The sequence below is a fragment of the Barbus barbus genome, assembly GCF_936440315.1.
Source record: "Barbus barbus genome assembly, chromosome: 8".
Taxonomy (NCBI): Eukaryota; Metazoa; Chordata; class Actinopteri; order Cypriniformes; family Cyprinidae; genus Barbus; species Barbus barbus.
In genome coordinates this window covers 35,625,001-35,640,000 of record NC_136736.1, presented here as the reverse complement: position 1 = coordinate 35,640,000, position 15,000 = coordinate 35,625,001, and the positions used below count along the sequence as shown (strand labels likewise).

Genomic DNA, 15,000 nt, shown 5'->3' with positions numbered 1-15,000 from the left:
GTTTAAGCTGTGATCCAAACACATTTTGGGGAGGAATTAAGCAGCAAGCAGGCAGAGTTGATTTATTGGCATTCTTGTTACCTGTGCACAGCTTATTTTCTGCTGTCAAATCGAACCGTGATTGAAAGACCTAGGTCGGAATCGAACTGCGTGCTTTGAAATTGTTCATCAAAAAATGTCTACAAGAGATATGAATGAAATAAATGGTAAGGATGATGACTGGCAAGAGGAAATCTTATAGAGTGCTTCTCTGGTCAAACTGCATTCTATCTTGTACTGGACTGTTTTCAAAGGATCCTTCATATTTGCAGTCTCTTTATGAAATAACTTTGCCAATAATGTTACCAGTTGTGTTGGAGGGTTTCAGGACTACATTCTTCAAATCTATAAAGACCTTTCTGAAAGGCCTTTCTACAGCCTTGCTTTGATTGAAGTGGCTTCATTCTGTGGACCTTTGGTGCTTTTCTTTCACTGCACCAACGCATCCATTTATATGCGAGACAAACTCAGGTCCACAGTGCTGTGAGGGTTTTATTCCTCCTTTCAATGGAGCAGCAAAGTCACAAAGAGTCTGCAGATAACTCACCACTTTCCGAGGGCGGTTCTGTTGTCCGGACTCGTCTCCGCGGGAACGCTCCAGCTCCTTCTCTGAGTACAGCGGCAGAGATTCATTATCCTCCGCCGTCCGCTGCCGAGGGGACTGGTTGCTGGGAGTCCTGCTGTGGAAACGCTCACTACTCTTTTTGGAGCTGTTTTTGGACGGTGTGTTCGAGTCGTCTTCGGTCTGACCCGTTTTTGAAGCACTGGTCTTCACAGCTTTAGCTTTACGTTCCAATAAACTGTTGAGAAGGGCATGGTCGTAGTCTGGCCTGTGATCTCTTCTGCTCTGATCCCGCTCTCGTGGATCCCGCTGAGCTTGACCATTGCCCCAAGCGTCCAGCTTTCTTCCAGGTAAGGGCGGAGAACTGGGGGGACGTCTCACTGGACTGGCCTTGGAACAATAAAACGGGTAACGATCCTGTTCTTGCTCTCGCTCTCTGTAGTCGTCCTCCCTGTTTCCGATGTCACCGTGTCGTCCTCGCTGCATATACGCCATGGCAAACTCCTCCAGCTCATCCACAGATCCAGTCCGTCCTCGTTCCAGGAAAGCCTTCCTCTGCAGGTGCTCCGAGCGAGGCTTCCACCTGGAACACAAACCATCAACGCCAGTGTTGGGGAAACGCATTACAAGTAACATCAGTTACGTAATCAGATTACTTTTTCAAGTAACTAGTAAAGTAACGCATTACTTTTTAATTTAGAAGGAAATATCTGAGTTACTTTTTCAGATAATTAACTCCAGTTCCTGTGTTTGTGATGTATTGAGTGACAGCTCTGGTGTTGAGAGAAATCAGGAGTAAGTGCAGAGTGTTGTGTGTGAACATGATCTTACTGTAGTTCTAGACTAAATATCTACATGATCTTACTGTAGTTCTAGACTAAATATCTACATGATCTTACTGTAGTTCTAGACTAAATATCTACATGATCTTACTGTAGTTCTAGACTAAATATCTACATGATCTTACTGTAGTTCTAGACTAAATATCTACATGATCTTACTGTAGTTCTAGACTAAATATCAACATGATCTTACTGTAGTTCTAGACTAAATATCTACATGATCTTACTGTAGTTCTAGACTAAATATCTACATGATCTTACTGTAGTTCTAGACTAAATATCATCATGATCTTACTGTAGTTCTAGACTAAATATCTACATGATCTTACTGTAGTTCTAGACTAAATATCATCATGATCTTACTGTAGTTCTAGACTAAATATCAACATGATCTTACTGTAGTTCTAGACTAAATATCAACATGATCTTACTGTAGTTCTAGACTAAATATCAACATGATCTTACTGTAGTTCTAGACTAAATATCAACATGATCTTACTGTAGATCTAGACTAAATATCAACATGATCTTACTGTAGTTCTAGACTAAATATCAACATGATCTTACTGTAGATCTAGACTAAATATCAACATGATCTTACTGTAGTTCTAGACTAAATATCAACATGATCTTACTGTAGATCTAGACTAAATATCAACATGATCTTACTGTAGTTCTAGACTAAATATCAACATGATCTTACTGTAGATCTAGACTAAATATCAACATGATCTTACTGTAGTTCTAGACTAAATATTAACATGATCTTACTGTAGTTCTAGACTAAATATCAACATGATCTTACTGTAGTTCTAGACTAAATATCAACATGATCTTACTGTAGATCTAGACTAAATATCAACATGATCTTACTGTAGTTCTAGACTAAATATCAACATGATCTTACTGTAGATCTAGACTAAATATCAACATGATCTTACTGTAGTTCTAGACTAAATATCAACATGATCTTACTGTAGATCTAGACTAAATATCAACATGATCTTACTGTAGTTCTAGACTAAATATTAACATGATCTTACTGTAGTTCTAGACTAAATATCAACATGATCTTACTGTAGTTCTAGACTAAATATCAACATGATCTTACTGTAGATCTAGACTAAATATCAACATGATCTTACTGTAGATCTAGACTAAATATCAACATGATCTTACTGTAGTTCTAGACTAAATATCATCATGATCTTACTGTAGTTCTAGACTAAATATCTACATGTATTTACTCATCTCACCTGCACTAAAACACATTCAGTGTTCCCCAGAATCAATAAAAACAGTCAAATACAAACTCAGAATATTATACAAACCTGCAATAATTAAATATGATAAATAAGACAAATATCACTTATGTATTTAATCTCATTTTATTAACCAATGTCTTTGTTGCTGACCTTTGATGATCTAATTCATCCATACTAATAAGCAAAAATAACACGTGTTTGATTGTAGTTATTGCTGAATAGTGTTGAACTTTCTTCTCCTGCGTCATATTCTTCATGTGATTAGTTTGAGCGGCGCCCTCTACTGTACAGACCTGAATCTACATTTCCTTCAGTCTGAGCCGGATTCACTTCACTTTTGCTGTGAAAGGGCTTTTACATTTGTAAAAGAAGAACTTTTTTATATTAAAAACAAACAAGCAAGCCCTGCCCAGATTTACAAAGTAACTCAAAAGTAACATAACACATTACTTTCCATAAAAAGTAACTCAGTTACTTTTTTAGGAAGTAGTACAATATTGTAGTGCATTACTTTTAAAAGTAACTTTCCCGAACACTGGTCAATGCTGTGATCTGCTCATTGTGTAGTAACAACAAGGCTCTACTACATCTGGACCGTCTGTTACCTGGGGCGTTCATCCACCACACGATTTCTGTGCTGCGGCTGTCGTGTGTATCTTCCCTCGTGAACGGGGGATAAATCTGTGGCCTGGAGTTCAGCGGGGTCATCAAGGTCAGGAATGGCTGGTAGAGCCTTCTTCTGGACTTGTCGATAGGTTTGGCGGAAGTCGTTTTCTACATCATGTAACGAGCTCAGCTCGGACATACTGCAGGCTGTAAATGAACAGAAATCAGCACAGATGTCTCTGACAGCTTACGTCTTCAGCCCTGCTCCTGGCGACCCACCCCACCTGCCTCAACACACCTGGCCTGTGATGTTTTAAATGATCCTGAAGATTGATTTGCTGGTTCAGGTGTGTTTGATTAGGACAGTGGGTCCCCAGGAGCAGGGCTGAAGACCTATGCTTTAGAAAGTTTGACCTTGCTCTCGCAAGTCTTGTCATCATGAATACAACATTTATATCAGGAACACGAAGCAGAATTTAGAGCACTACAAGAAAAGCCTGAAGTACGAGGTGCTTTAGAGAAGTGGTTTTCAAACCCTGGGGCACGATGCTGGGGTGGGTCGCCAGGATGATTTAAGGAAAATAAATATGTGACCCTGGATGCTGGGGTATATTTGTAGCAATAGCCAAAAATACATTGTATGGGTGAAAATCCATTTTTCTTTTATGCCAAAAATCATTAGGATATTAAGATCATGTTCCATGAAGATATTTAGTACATTTCCTACCATAAATATATCAAAACTTAATTTGTGATTAGTAATATGCATTGCTAAGAACTTCATTTGAACAACTTTAAAGGAGATTTTCTCAATATTTAGATTTTTTTGCTCCCTCAGATTCCAGATTTTCAAATAGTTGTATCTCAGACAAATATTGTCCTATCATAACAAACCATACATCAATGGAAAGATCATTTATTCAGCTTTTATATAAAAAAAATTGTCCTTTATGACTGGTTTTGTGCTCCAGGGTCACATATGTCAGAATAGATATGCATGACAGCTAAAGCACCCTGGCTAATTGCAGAAGCACCTAGAGTGATTTGATTATGAAACAGAGAGCATCCTTCCAGAGTGCTCCGTGGGACTCGAGACCGGTGTGTGGTGCAGTTGTCACACATTAACACAGGGTCTCTCTTAAAAAAAAGTCTAAAAACCACAGCTTTAGAGAAAACAGAGGAAGAGTTGAGCAGAGAAGTGGAGTGTGTGGATTGGATCGTGCAGCGGATCATGCCATGGGAATATCGAGTGGATCATGCAGTGGTCTAGCATCGTTTGTGTCTTACAGTTTTGACTGCTGCTAAGCGTCTGAGATGGGTTGAACTGAGCGAGCTGCTTCTCCACGTACTGCAGCACCTTCAGAGAGCTCTGATCTGATGCAGGCTGCAGATGGAAACCACTCCGCACTACAGGAGATACACCGCGCGTGTGTTATAAGAATATTGTTTTTGGTCATTCAGGCCATTTTAAAATAATCCTGTACTCAGGATAGAATAAAAAATATTTCCACACTCAAATCCACACTGGATGGAGCATTTCAGTGTGAACGTTAGGGTGAGGACACTGCACAAACAACAATGCTCGCAATACACAGTCATTTCATGGTATATATATACTGTATATATTTATATATAGACTTACATTAGACACAGTCAGATCACAGGGGTTCTTGAAGAAGCCTGTTCTTTGTGAAAGAATATGTGACTAATATTGGATGTTAAATCATATTATTTCAAGAGTTGACATGTTAATATAATCCTTGAACAGAGGTGAAAGTGAACAGGTTTGGTCTGCAGTCCATAACAGTGAGCTTGAGCTCGTGACTCGATCTGAGCTCCAAGAACCCTGTGGATTTACCCGAACCGAGCGGAGAGCAGCAGGAATGCAGGAAGGCTTTACTTGGCCTGTACAGTATGTGTTTAATACGACACACCGTGGCACATTTGTGCTCAAGTGCAATCTCTATTTTTTCAGTCATAATGTTAAATATGCAGTCAAATCAAAGCCACATATACTTGCAAAAGAATTGAGGAATTGCAAAAGAAAATAAAGTTTTACTTTAATTGCAAAGGAAAATTAAAGCATTGAGAAAAAATAAATGTGCTTTTTGCAAACAAAAATAAATGTATTGTGAGAATAAAGTTTTGCAAACCTAAATACAGAATTGCATTGACATAGGGTGGAAAAAAGCGTTATCACAAGCTTGACTGAAACGCAAAATAAACGCAGCATTGCAAATAAATTAGTAGCTATGGCCATGGAAAATATGTGTTGCAAAATGCTGTTTTTTTTTTTTTTTTTTTGCTCTGTTTCATTTATTCTTTGCAAAACTTTTTTTTTTTTTTAATTATTATTTATTTTGGTTTGCAAAAAGCTAATTTGTTATTTTTCCCAATCTTTTCATTTTCATTTGCAATATTTCAATTCTTTTGTGAGGCTTTCCTGTAGCTCAAATAGTAGAGCATGGCGCTAGCAACACTAAGGTCATGGGTTCGATTCCCAGGGAAAGCAAGAGCTGATAAAATGTAAAAACTGTAACTTGAATGCAATGCAAGTCGCTTTGGATAAAAGCGTCTGCTAAATGCATAAATGTATATGTGGCATTGATTTGACTCCATAGCAAACTATCTAAACAACATATCAGTCTGTCTGCAGATTTATTACCTTCACTTTAAACTCTTGTTTAAAGTTCTTTAAAAATACTCTGAAATACTGCAGTGGTAAATCAATTGAATAATGTGCCAGTAAATCACGTTGTGGTTTTGGAGCCTCTAATACTGTGCAGCAGCTCAGTAATCACCAGGCTTACTCTAGTTTTACCACAGTACACTCACCTGAGCCGCTGTTCTCCAGTGATGGTGCAGTGGACAGGTTGGGGTCAATGAGGGAGGGTGGAGCGATGGGCACCATGGTGGGCATCCCAGGGATGTAGTATGGAGGGAACATGGGCACAGGTGTGGGCGGCATTGACTTGATCCCCTTTCCTGCTTCATACACTGTTTAAGAGAGACAGAGTCAGGCTGCGGTCACGTGTTGGAGGCATGATTGATGTGTTTGTGGGACTCACGGTGCCGAGGGCAGCAGCAGGTGTCTGGACAGCAGCAGCATCTCACGTAACAGCAGCATGAATGAGGACAGCACTGACACCAGCAAACCCCCACCAGCAGAATGACCAGGATACTGCCCACGAACACAGCGCTCACAAACACCCACTCTACAGAGAGAGCATATTCAGCATCAGCGCAACACACACACACACACACACACACACTCTACAGAGAGAGCATATTCAGTGTCAGCGCAACACACACACACACACACACACACACTCTACAGAGAGAGCATATTCAGGTCGGCGCAACACACACACTCTACAGAGAGAGCACAGTCACTGTCAGAGCCATCGAGACGTCCACACACACACACACACACACACACACAAACTCTACAGAGAGAGCACAGTCACTGTCAGAGCCATCGAGACGTCCACACACACACACACACACACACTCTACAGAGAGAGCACAGTCACTGTCAGAGCCATCGAGACGTCCACACACACACACACACACTCTACAGAGAGAGCGCAGTCACTGTCAGAGCCATCGAGACGTCCACACACACACACACACACACACACACACACACACACTCTACAGAGAGAGCGCAGTCACTGTCAGAGCCATCGAGACGTTCACACACACACACACACACACACACACACACTCTACAGAGAGAGCACAGTCACTGTCAGAGCCATCGAGACGTCCACACACACACACACACACACACACACACACACACACACACACACACTCTACAGAGAGAGCGCAGTCACTGTCAGAGCCATCGAGACGTCCACACACACACACACACACACACACTCTACAGAGAGAGCGCAGTCACTGTCAGAGCCATCGAGACGTCCACACACACACACACACACACACACACACACACACACACTCTACAGAGAGAGCGCAGTCACTGTCAGAGCCATCGAGACGTCCACAGACACACACAGACACACACACACACTCTACAGAGAGAGCACAGTCACTGTCAGAGCCATCGAGACGTCCACACACACACACACACACACTCTACAGAGAGAGCGCAGTCACTGTCAGAGCCATCGAGACGTCCACACACACACACACACACACACACACACACACACACACACACACACACTCTACAGAGAGAGCGCAGTCACTGTCAGAGCCATCGAGACGTCCACACACACACACACAGACACACACACTCTACAGAGAGAGCGCAGTCACTGTCAGAGCCATCGAGACGTCCACACACACACACACACACACACACACACACTCTACAGAGAGAGCGCAGTCACTGTCAGAGCCATCGAGACGTCCACACACACACACACACACACACACACACACACACTCTACAGAGAGAGCGCAGTCACTGTCAGAGCCATCGAGACGTCCACACACACACACACACACACACACACACACACACACTCTACAGAGAGAGCGCAGTCACTGTCAGAGCCATCGAGACGTCCACACACACACACACACACACAGACACACACACACACTCTACAGAGAGAGCACAGTCACTGTCAGAGCCATCGAGACGTCCACACACACACACTCTACAGAGAGAGCGCAGTCACTGTCAGAGCCATCGAGACGTCCACACACACACACACACACACACACACACACACACACTCTACAGAGAGAGCGCAGTCACTGTCAGAGCCATCGAGACGTCCACACACACACACACACTCTACAGAGAGAGCGCAGTCACTGTCAGAGCCATCGAGACGTCCACACACACACACACACACACACACACACACACACACACACTCTACAGAGAGAGCGCAGTCACTGTCAGAGCCATCGAGACGTCCACACACACACACACACTCTACAGAGAGAGCGCAGTCACTGTCAGAGCCATCGAGACGTCCACACACACACACACACTCTACAGAGAGAGCGCAGTCACTGTCAGAGCCATCGAGACGTCCACACACACACACACACTCTACAGAGAGAGCGCAGTCACTGTCAGAGCCATCGAGACATCCACACACACACACACACACACAGACACACACTCTACAGAGAGAGCGCAGTCACTGTCAGAGCCATCGAGACGTCCACACACACACACACACTCTACAGAGAGAGCGCAGTCACTGTCAGAGCCATCGAGACGTCCACACACACACACACACTCTACAGAGAGAGCGCAGTCACTGTCAGAGCCATCGAGACGTCCACACACACACACACACACACACACACACACACTCTACAGAGAGAGCGCAGTCACTGTCAGAGCCATCGAGACGTCCACACACACACACACACACACTCTACAGAGAGAGCGCAGTCACTGTCAGAGCCATCGAGACATCCACACACACACACACACACACTCTACAGAGAGAGCGCAGTCACTGTCAGAGCCATCGAGACGTCCACACACACACACACACTCTACAGAGAGAGCGCAGTCACTGTCAGAGCCATCGAGACGTCCACACACACACACACACTCTACAGAGAGAGCGCAGTCACTGTCAGAGCCATCGAGACGTCCACACACACACACACACACACACACAGACACACACTCTACAGAGAGAGCGCAGTCACTGTCAGAGCCATCGAGACATCCACACACACACACACACACACACACACACACACTTGCTCTGACAGCTAGAGATGACGCTCAGTTTCAAATCCTGTAAAGTCTAGTGCATACGCTCACAAAAGCTGAATTTAAAGGGGTCATGACATGGATTTTTTTATTATTTTAATATGTTTATTAAATTTTACTTATAATGTTAAAGTTTTTTTAACAAAAAACAAATAAATATGTGGAAAAATTATTCTTTTCAAGCCTCATTCTGACCCTCTGTCTAAAACGACCTGTTTTAGGATAGGAAACAGTATCAATGCATGTGAGTGTTTTGACGACATGATCAAAATGAAACGGTCATTTGCAGACAAAGCGTTATGAAATCATTTACTTATGGTTTGTGATGCAGATCTAGTGTCGCTTCATCTTTCAACGAATGTTTCTTTGTGACTCTCCATGACTCTGTGCCTCGATTACAAAACAACATAAAGTATCCACTTGTTCCTTACGCTGGGATCCTTCTGATATCTGTACAACGAGCTGTTTAAACCAAACGCATCAAAGCGATCGTTATTTCACTGCATTTGTCCTGACGACAGACTCTTATCTGTAACTGTATCCAGTGTAGACGAGATAGCGCAGTGATTGTGATTTATATTTGCTTTTGACGCGATGCAACACTCGCATTCAGCATGATCAAGTGTTAAAGTGGGCGGAGCCTATCCTGAGAAGAAGACTATTCATTGATGTCTTACTCTGGAGGCGTGTTTATGCAAATGTTTGTGCCCCCGTGAAAGACCTCTTATGTGCCAAAAGATAAAGGCAAATTTGATTTCTCATGTCATGACCCGTTTAACAGCAACTATAGTCATGGAATATTTAAAACAACTCAAACATAGTTTTTCAAAGTCACAACATTGCGGTCTGAACCATCCAGAGTGTTTCCGATCGGCTCTGGAATCTATAGGACAGTTTGGAAAATGAATGAATGCATGTGTAAGTGCAGTCAGCAAACACGTGTGATTAAGCGCTACATTATAACACTACAACATTACAACACGCGTTCAGAAGTGAGGAGAGGATCTCCACGAGGAATGTGTTCCATAAATACTCCAAATAAATCACTCATGAAAGAATGTGATAAACACATTTTCAGCCCAAATGTTTCTGGTTTTCATGTGGAACTCATTCTTCACGATTTAGTCAAAAAAGAATCTGAAATATGCATTAAAAGCTCTCACTAGTCACTAACATGTAAACTTCCTGCTAAAGATGGCCCTCTTGAACTCAACTCAAGACCAGTGTTAGTCAGAGAGTCTGAGATCAGATAAAGACTGAGTGATTCAGAACTAACCGGACTCACAAACAAACAATCCACAGCTCTTTCTCAGGAAACAGACACTTTGAACAGTTTACAGCTGAACTACTAGAAGCACTATTACTGCCACTGGAGACAAAAATAATCAAATAACTACAATCAAATATATATATAAGAAAATGAGACTGTATTACCCATCAGAAGTTCAGTTTCTGTGGTTTTTCTAGTGGATCTTATCATTAGTAATTCATGGGAGACAAACAACACCATTTCCACACACACACACACACACACACACGCACACACACACACACACACATATTGTAAAGCACTCAAATGGCCTTGACAGTGTCTCTGAGAAGAACGACAGATTTATCAGTGAATGTTTTCAGCACACATTCATGAATAATAAAGCACAAAATACAAGTAAAAACAATATTCCATTTCAATCAGTTAAGTTACATAAAACACAACATAAACCACTTTGATTCTTATAAACACCTTCATTTTATCTTGCTGTGAAAGCAGTGAGCTTTACTGAGAGTCAGAGCGATGCTAGCAGAAGATCAGCGATGAACGCTCTTCATCTAACAGATGTAACGGTCAATCAACTGCCTTCTCATGAGTAATCTCTCTCGTTAGCTCTCAACACTGATGATGGACTTCCTGTTAGAGCCCTGCACGGTGTTGTGCCTATTTTCGACTCCCTGCCAAATTATTACCCCCCTCGTTGAAATCGCTACCTGATTGCCTAATCCTAACCCCACCCCTAATCCTAACCCCTCCCCCACACCTAACCCTAAACCTAGCTATACTAGGGGGGTAATAATCTGGCGGGGGTCAGAATTCGGCACTACACCGGGACTGTTTTCTTCATCCCGCTCCCGCCGAATTTCTGACCATTACCGCCCGCTCCCGCAAAACTCTGAGAGTTTATTCCCGCACGATAATAGAGATGCATTGATTTTGTGTCTTCTCCCGTCCCGCAGGAAAAAAAAAACGTATTGTATTGCTATTATTAAAGAGATTCATGTTTGTTCCTTTCCCTGACCTGCCTGTATTCTGACGCACTGGTAGGGAAGCCTGGGCTATCGGGGACATCTAAAACGCTTAGGCTACCGCGCGTTTCTTTAGACTTCAAGTACTTTGATTTTGTTGACAATGACATCATGTCGCTAGGCTACCTCCCGATCCCGCAGTGTTTTTTTTAGCCGCCCATTCCCGCCCGCAGCAAAGTTCAAACCGCCCGCTCCCGCGAGATTTGCGTTGGGTCCCAATCCCAATGCAGCCCTCTACTTCCTGTGTTTGGAGTCAAACCCACTGCCCAATCTCACACAGCAAACACACAACTGAGCGTCAAACCCAACACCATCACAGATTAGAAAAACTTGCCTCTGTTGTTTTTAGGATCTATTCCTACCTGATTTGATCCTTGCCATGATGCAGTCATTCAGATGTTGTCACATGAGACTGAACATCTGTTACAGCGATCCATCAGCAGGTTTGATTGGTGTTTGTTACTGTGATTACCAGGAAGTGACATCACAGGGGAATTAGAGTGTTAGAGAACAGGAAGTGAGGAGAAAACAGAGACTGGTGCGTTTGAAAGCTCATACCTGGAACAATCTCCACATTAAACCCAGGCAGAAGATCATCAGCCAAACCTGTCTGACCTGGAGAGACAGACAGACAGAGACAGAGAGAGACAGATCGAGGTGAAGCAGAGCGACAGAAAGATGCATCATGTGCTGCAGATGGAGATGCGTTCATGCAGACAGAGAGAAGATCTGCTGGAGTGTGCGTGAGCAGAGCCTGTTTAAAACATGAATGATTGTGCTGTAAAACATTCTACAATCTGTGATCCTCTGGTCTGTAGATGTGTCTCGTTCAGTGTGCATCTGTGGGGTTTGCAGATGGAAATGGGGCATCTGATCACTTGATAATGTAGCAGCACACTCTCCTCAACGACACATTATCTGAGGATCAGTTAATATCTCAACTGTCTGTAAGAACAATAAGAATAGTGATGCTGGCCTTAACAAACACTACAAACTAAACAACTGATCACTGCTGTCACATAAACAAGAGCAACATGTTTTCTAACATCCAAACACACACACACACACACACACACACACACACACACTCACACACACACACACACACACAGACAGACACACACACAGACACACACACACACACACACACACACATATACCATTTCAAATTTGATGTTTTTTTTTAGTTGTTGTTGAAATAACTATGTTTCTTCTTTATGTCTCTATTTGTTTCTCTGTTGATTAACATCCCGTGGTAACTAGGAATGACAGAAGCTTCAGTCTGGATCCAACCCTTAAATGATCTGAGATGACCAAACACCTGAGAAAAGATGATGCCAACCCCTCAGAGGACCTCAGAGGATGCCAATGCTCAGATAACATACAGAATTACCATATTTTGCCATAAGTTAAACATATTAAGGTTCTGCAATATATAAATATAGAGCTGCTTTGCAACGATTTGTATCTTAAAAAGCGCTATACAAATAAACTTGAACTCTTCTTAGTTTTTTCTCATCAGTTGTGTACATTAGGGCTGTATGTTACACATAATGTTGTTAAATGAATGTTTATAGCATATTTCAGTTTCATGAGTCTCACATGATGGTGTTCAGTGTTTGTGTGAATGACACTGTGCACCTTCTATATATGTTAATGTTTAAAAGCTGCTTGTGATAGGCTTTGCTTCATCATGGGACTTTCTCATCAGCTCCTGCTTTTAGTGGTTATCAGTGTATTACAAAGCTAAAAAACAGATTTCAGTACTTCAACAGGTTGGCATTTTAACATTATATCAGTTGCTACCATATTTTTTAGGGTAAAATTCTGGCAACCACAGCTGCTGGTTTTTTTTCGTAAATTTTACAGATTTTTTTTTACAGTGCAGTTCTGTCATTAATCTGCATTCAGTTCTTCCAGCTTGACACACATTACTGCTCTGTTTCTAATTCATATCCATTACGCTGTGTTCTCTTTTGCTGCTGGGTTTCTGAGAGAGTCACTGAAGGAGGAGCTTCACTGAGGAACAACTGCATGGAGAGAGTCTGTAGAAACATCAAAGTCAAAGGCTTCCTCGTGTTTGATCCTCGCCATCAAAGAACAATCACTGACACTGAACATACAGCAGGCAACAGCCAGACAAAGAATTCTTGTTCTCAAGGGAAGCTGAGTAAAGGTTAAGTTGTAACAAGTCACTTCATTTCATTTCTGATGACTCAAAAAAATATCTTGTGACTTTCCTCTCGACCTGTCAAAATCACCGTCAGTACTGTATTACTCGTTTCATCTGCACACTCTGCTCTTCTGACCCACATGCTCTACTCTGCACTGCACCTTCACTGAACTCCCTAGATGTGCAGAGATCTTCTGCTGTACTCTGAACACACAGACAGGAAAGCAGCTCCTGTGCCGCTCGGAGGCTTAAAGCACATTCCTTCTGGAATTCTGTCTGCTTCCGGGATCCGTCACCGGAGCCGCCCCACTCACAGAAACGACACCAGAGCCCCCTCACTCTCAACAAAATATCATCATTTGTGTTCTACAGAAGAAAGAAAACCCTACAGGTCTGGAACGACGGGAGGGCAAGAGAAAAGTGCTTTCAATTCACTGGTTTTAGATGTTCTTCAGTTGTGAGGTGTTGAGAATATGCATTATTTTGGCAACTAATCACATCTAAACTTCCTAATATAAAACATACAACATTTTTATTGCATTAAAAGCAGGATATCATTTACATGGTTTAGTATGTATCACTGTACTTCATTTAATTGATGCCGTGTTCCGGTAATGACAATGAGAATTTTTTCAAATTACTGTAACGAGAAAGCTAGAGTATAAAGTCGTGATGGTCATGAATAATGTCAACATCAGTCATCTTTCACTGCTGCTTTCCTTGACTGACGTCTCTCATTGTAATCCAGCTCGTGTTCAGGGCAGTTCGGCTTCATTACGTCAGAAAAGTCTATAAGCAAATTACTGGGACAAACTCCTGCCCTCAGAATGAAGGGTAAATTACACAAGCCCTGGCGTGTCCTTTCTTTATTTGACGTCTGTATGCATTCAGACCTGTACAATGAGTCTATACTTCAACTGCACAGCTGGACACTGAAAGCCTCACTGCTGCCATGGCAGCACATCCAGCACTAGATCATCCTGCTCTTTGTGTGGTCAGCTGGCGCACACACACACACACACACACACAAACACATAAAACAAACACACACACACACACACACACACACACACACACATACACACACACACAAACAAACACATAAAACAAACAAACACACACACACACACACACACACACACACACACACAAACAAACAAACACATAAAACAAACACACACACACACACACACACACACACATACACACACAAACAAACACATAAAACAAACAAACACACACACACACACATACACACACACACACACACACACACACACACACAAACAAACACATAAAACAAACAAACAAACACATAAAACAAACACACACACACACACACACACACACACACACACACACACACAAACAAACAAACACATAAAACAAACACACACACACACACACACACACACACACACATACACACACAAACAAACACATAAAACAAACAAACACATAAAACAAACAAACACACACACACACACATACAC

At 42.3% G+C, this 15,000-nt stretch overlaps 1 protein-coding gene across 2 annotated transcripts in view; it reads right to left on the bottom strand.

Annotated features, from left to right (window-relative positions):
* LOC306874122 (immunoglobulin-like domain-containing receptor 2) overlaps window positions 1-15,000 on the bottom strand; it is a 29,237-nt gene that overhangs the window by 2,554 nt on the left and 11,683 nt on the right. The window contains exons 4-8 of one of the 2 annotated variants that reach the window (XM_079423906.1): window positions 6,383-6,529; window positions 6,150-6,311; window positions 4,602-4,721; window positions 3,314-3,521; window positions 587-1,184 (exon numbers count right to left, since the gene is read on the bottom strand). In XM_079423906.1, coding sequence (XP_079280032.1) covers window positions 587-1,184; window positions 3,314-3,521; window positions 4,602-4,721; window positions 6,150-6,311; window positions 6,383-6,529 — 1,235 coding nt within the window. Of the gene's footprint in view, window positions 1,185-3,313; window positions 3,522-4,601; window positions 4,722-6,149; window positions 6,312-6,382; window positions 6,530-15,000 lie in introns of both variants that reach the window. The other variant, XM_079423905.1, reaches the window with a different exon arrangement.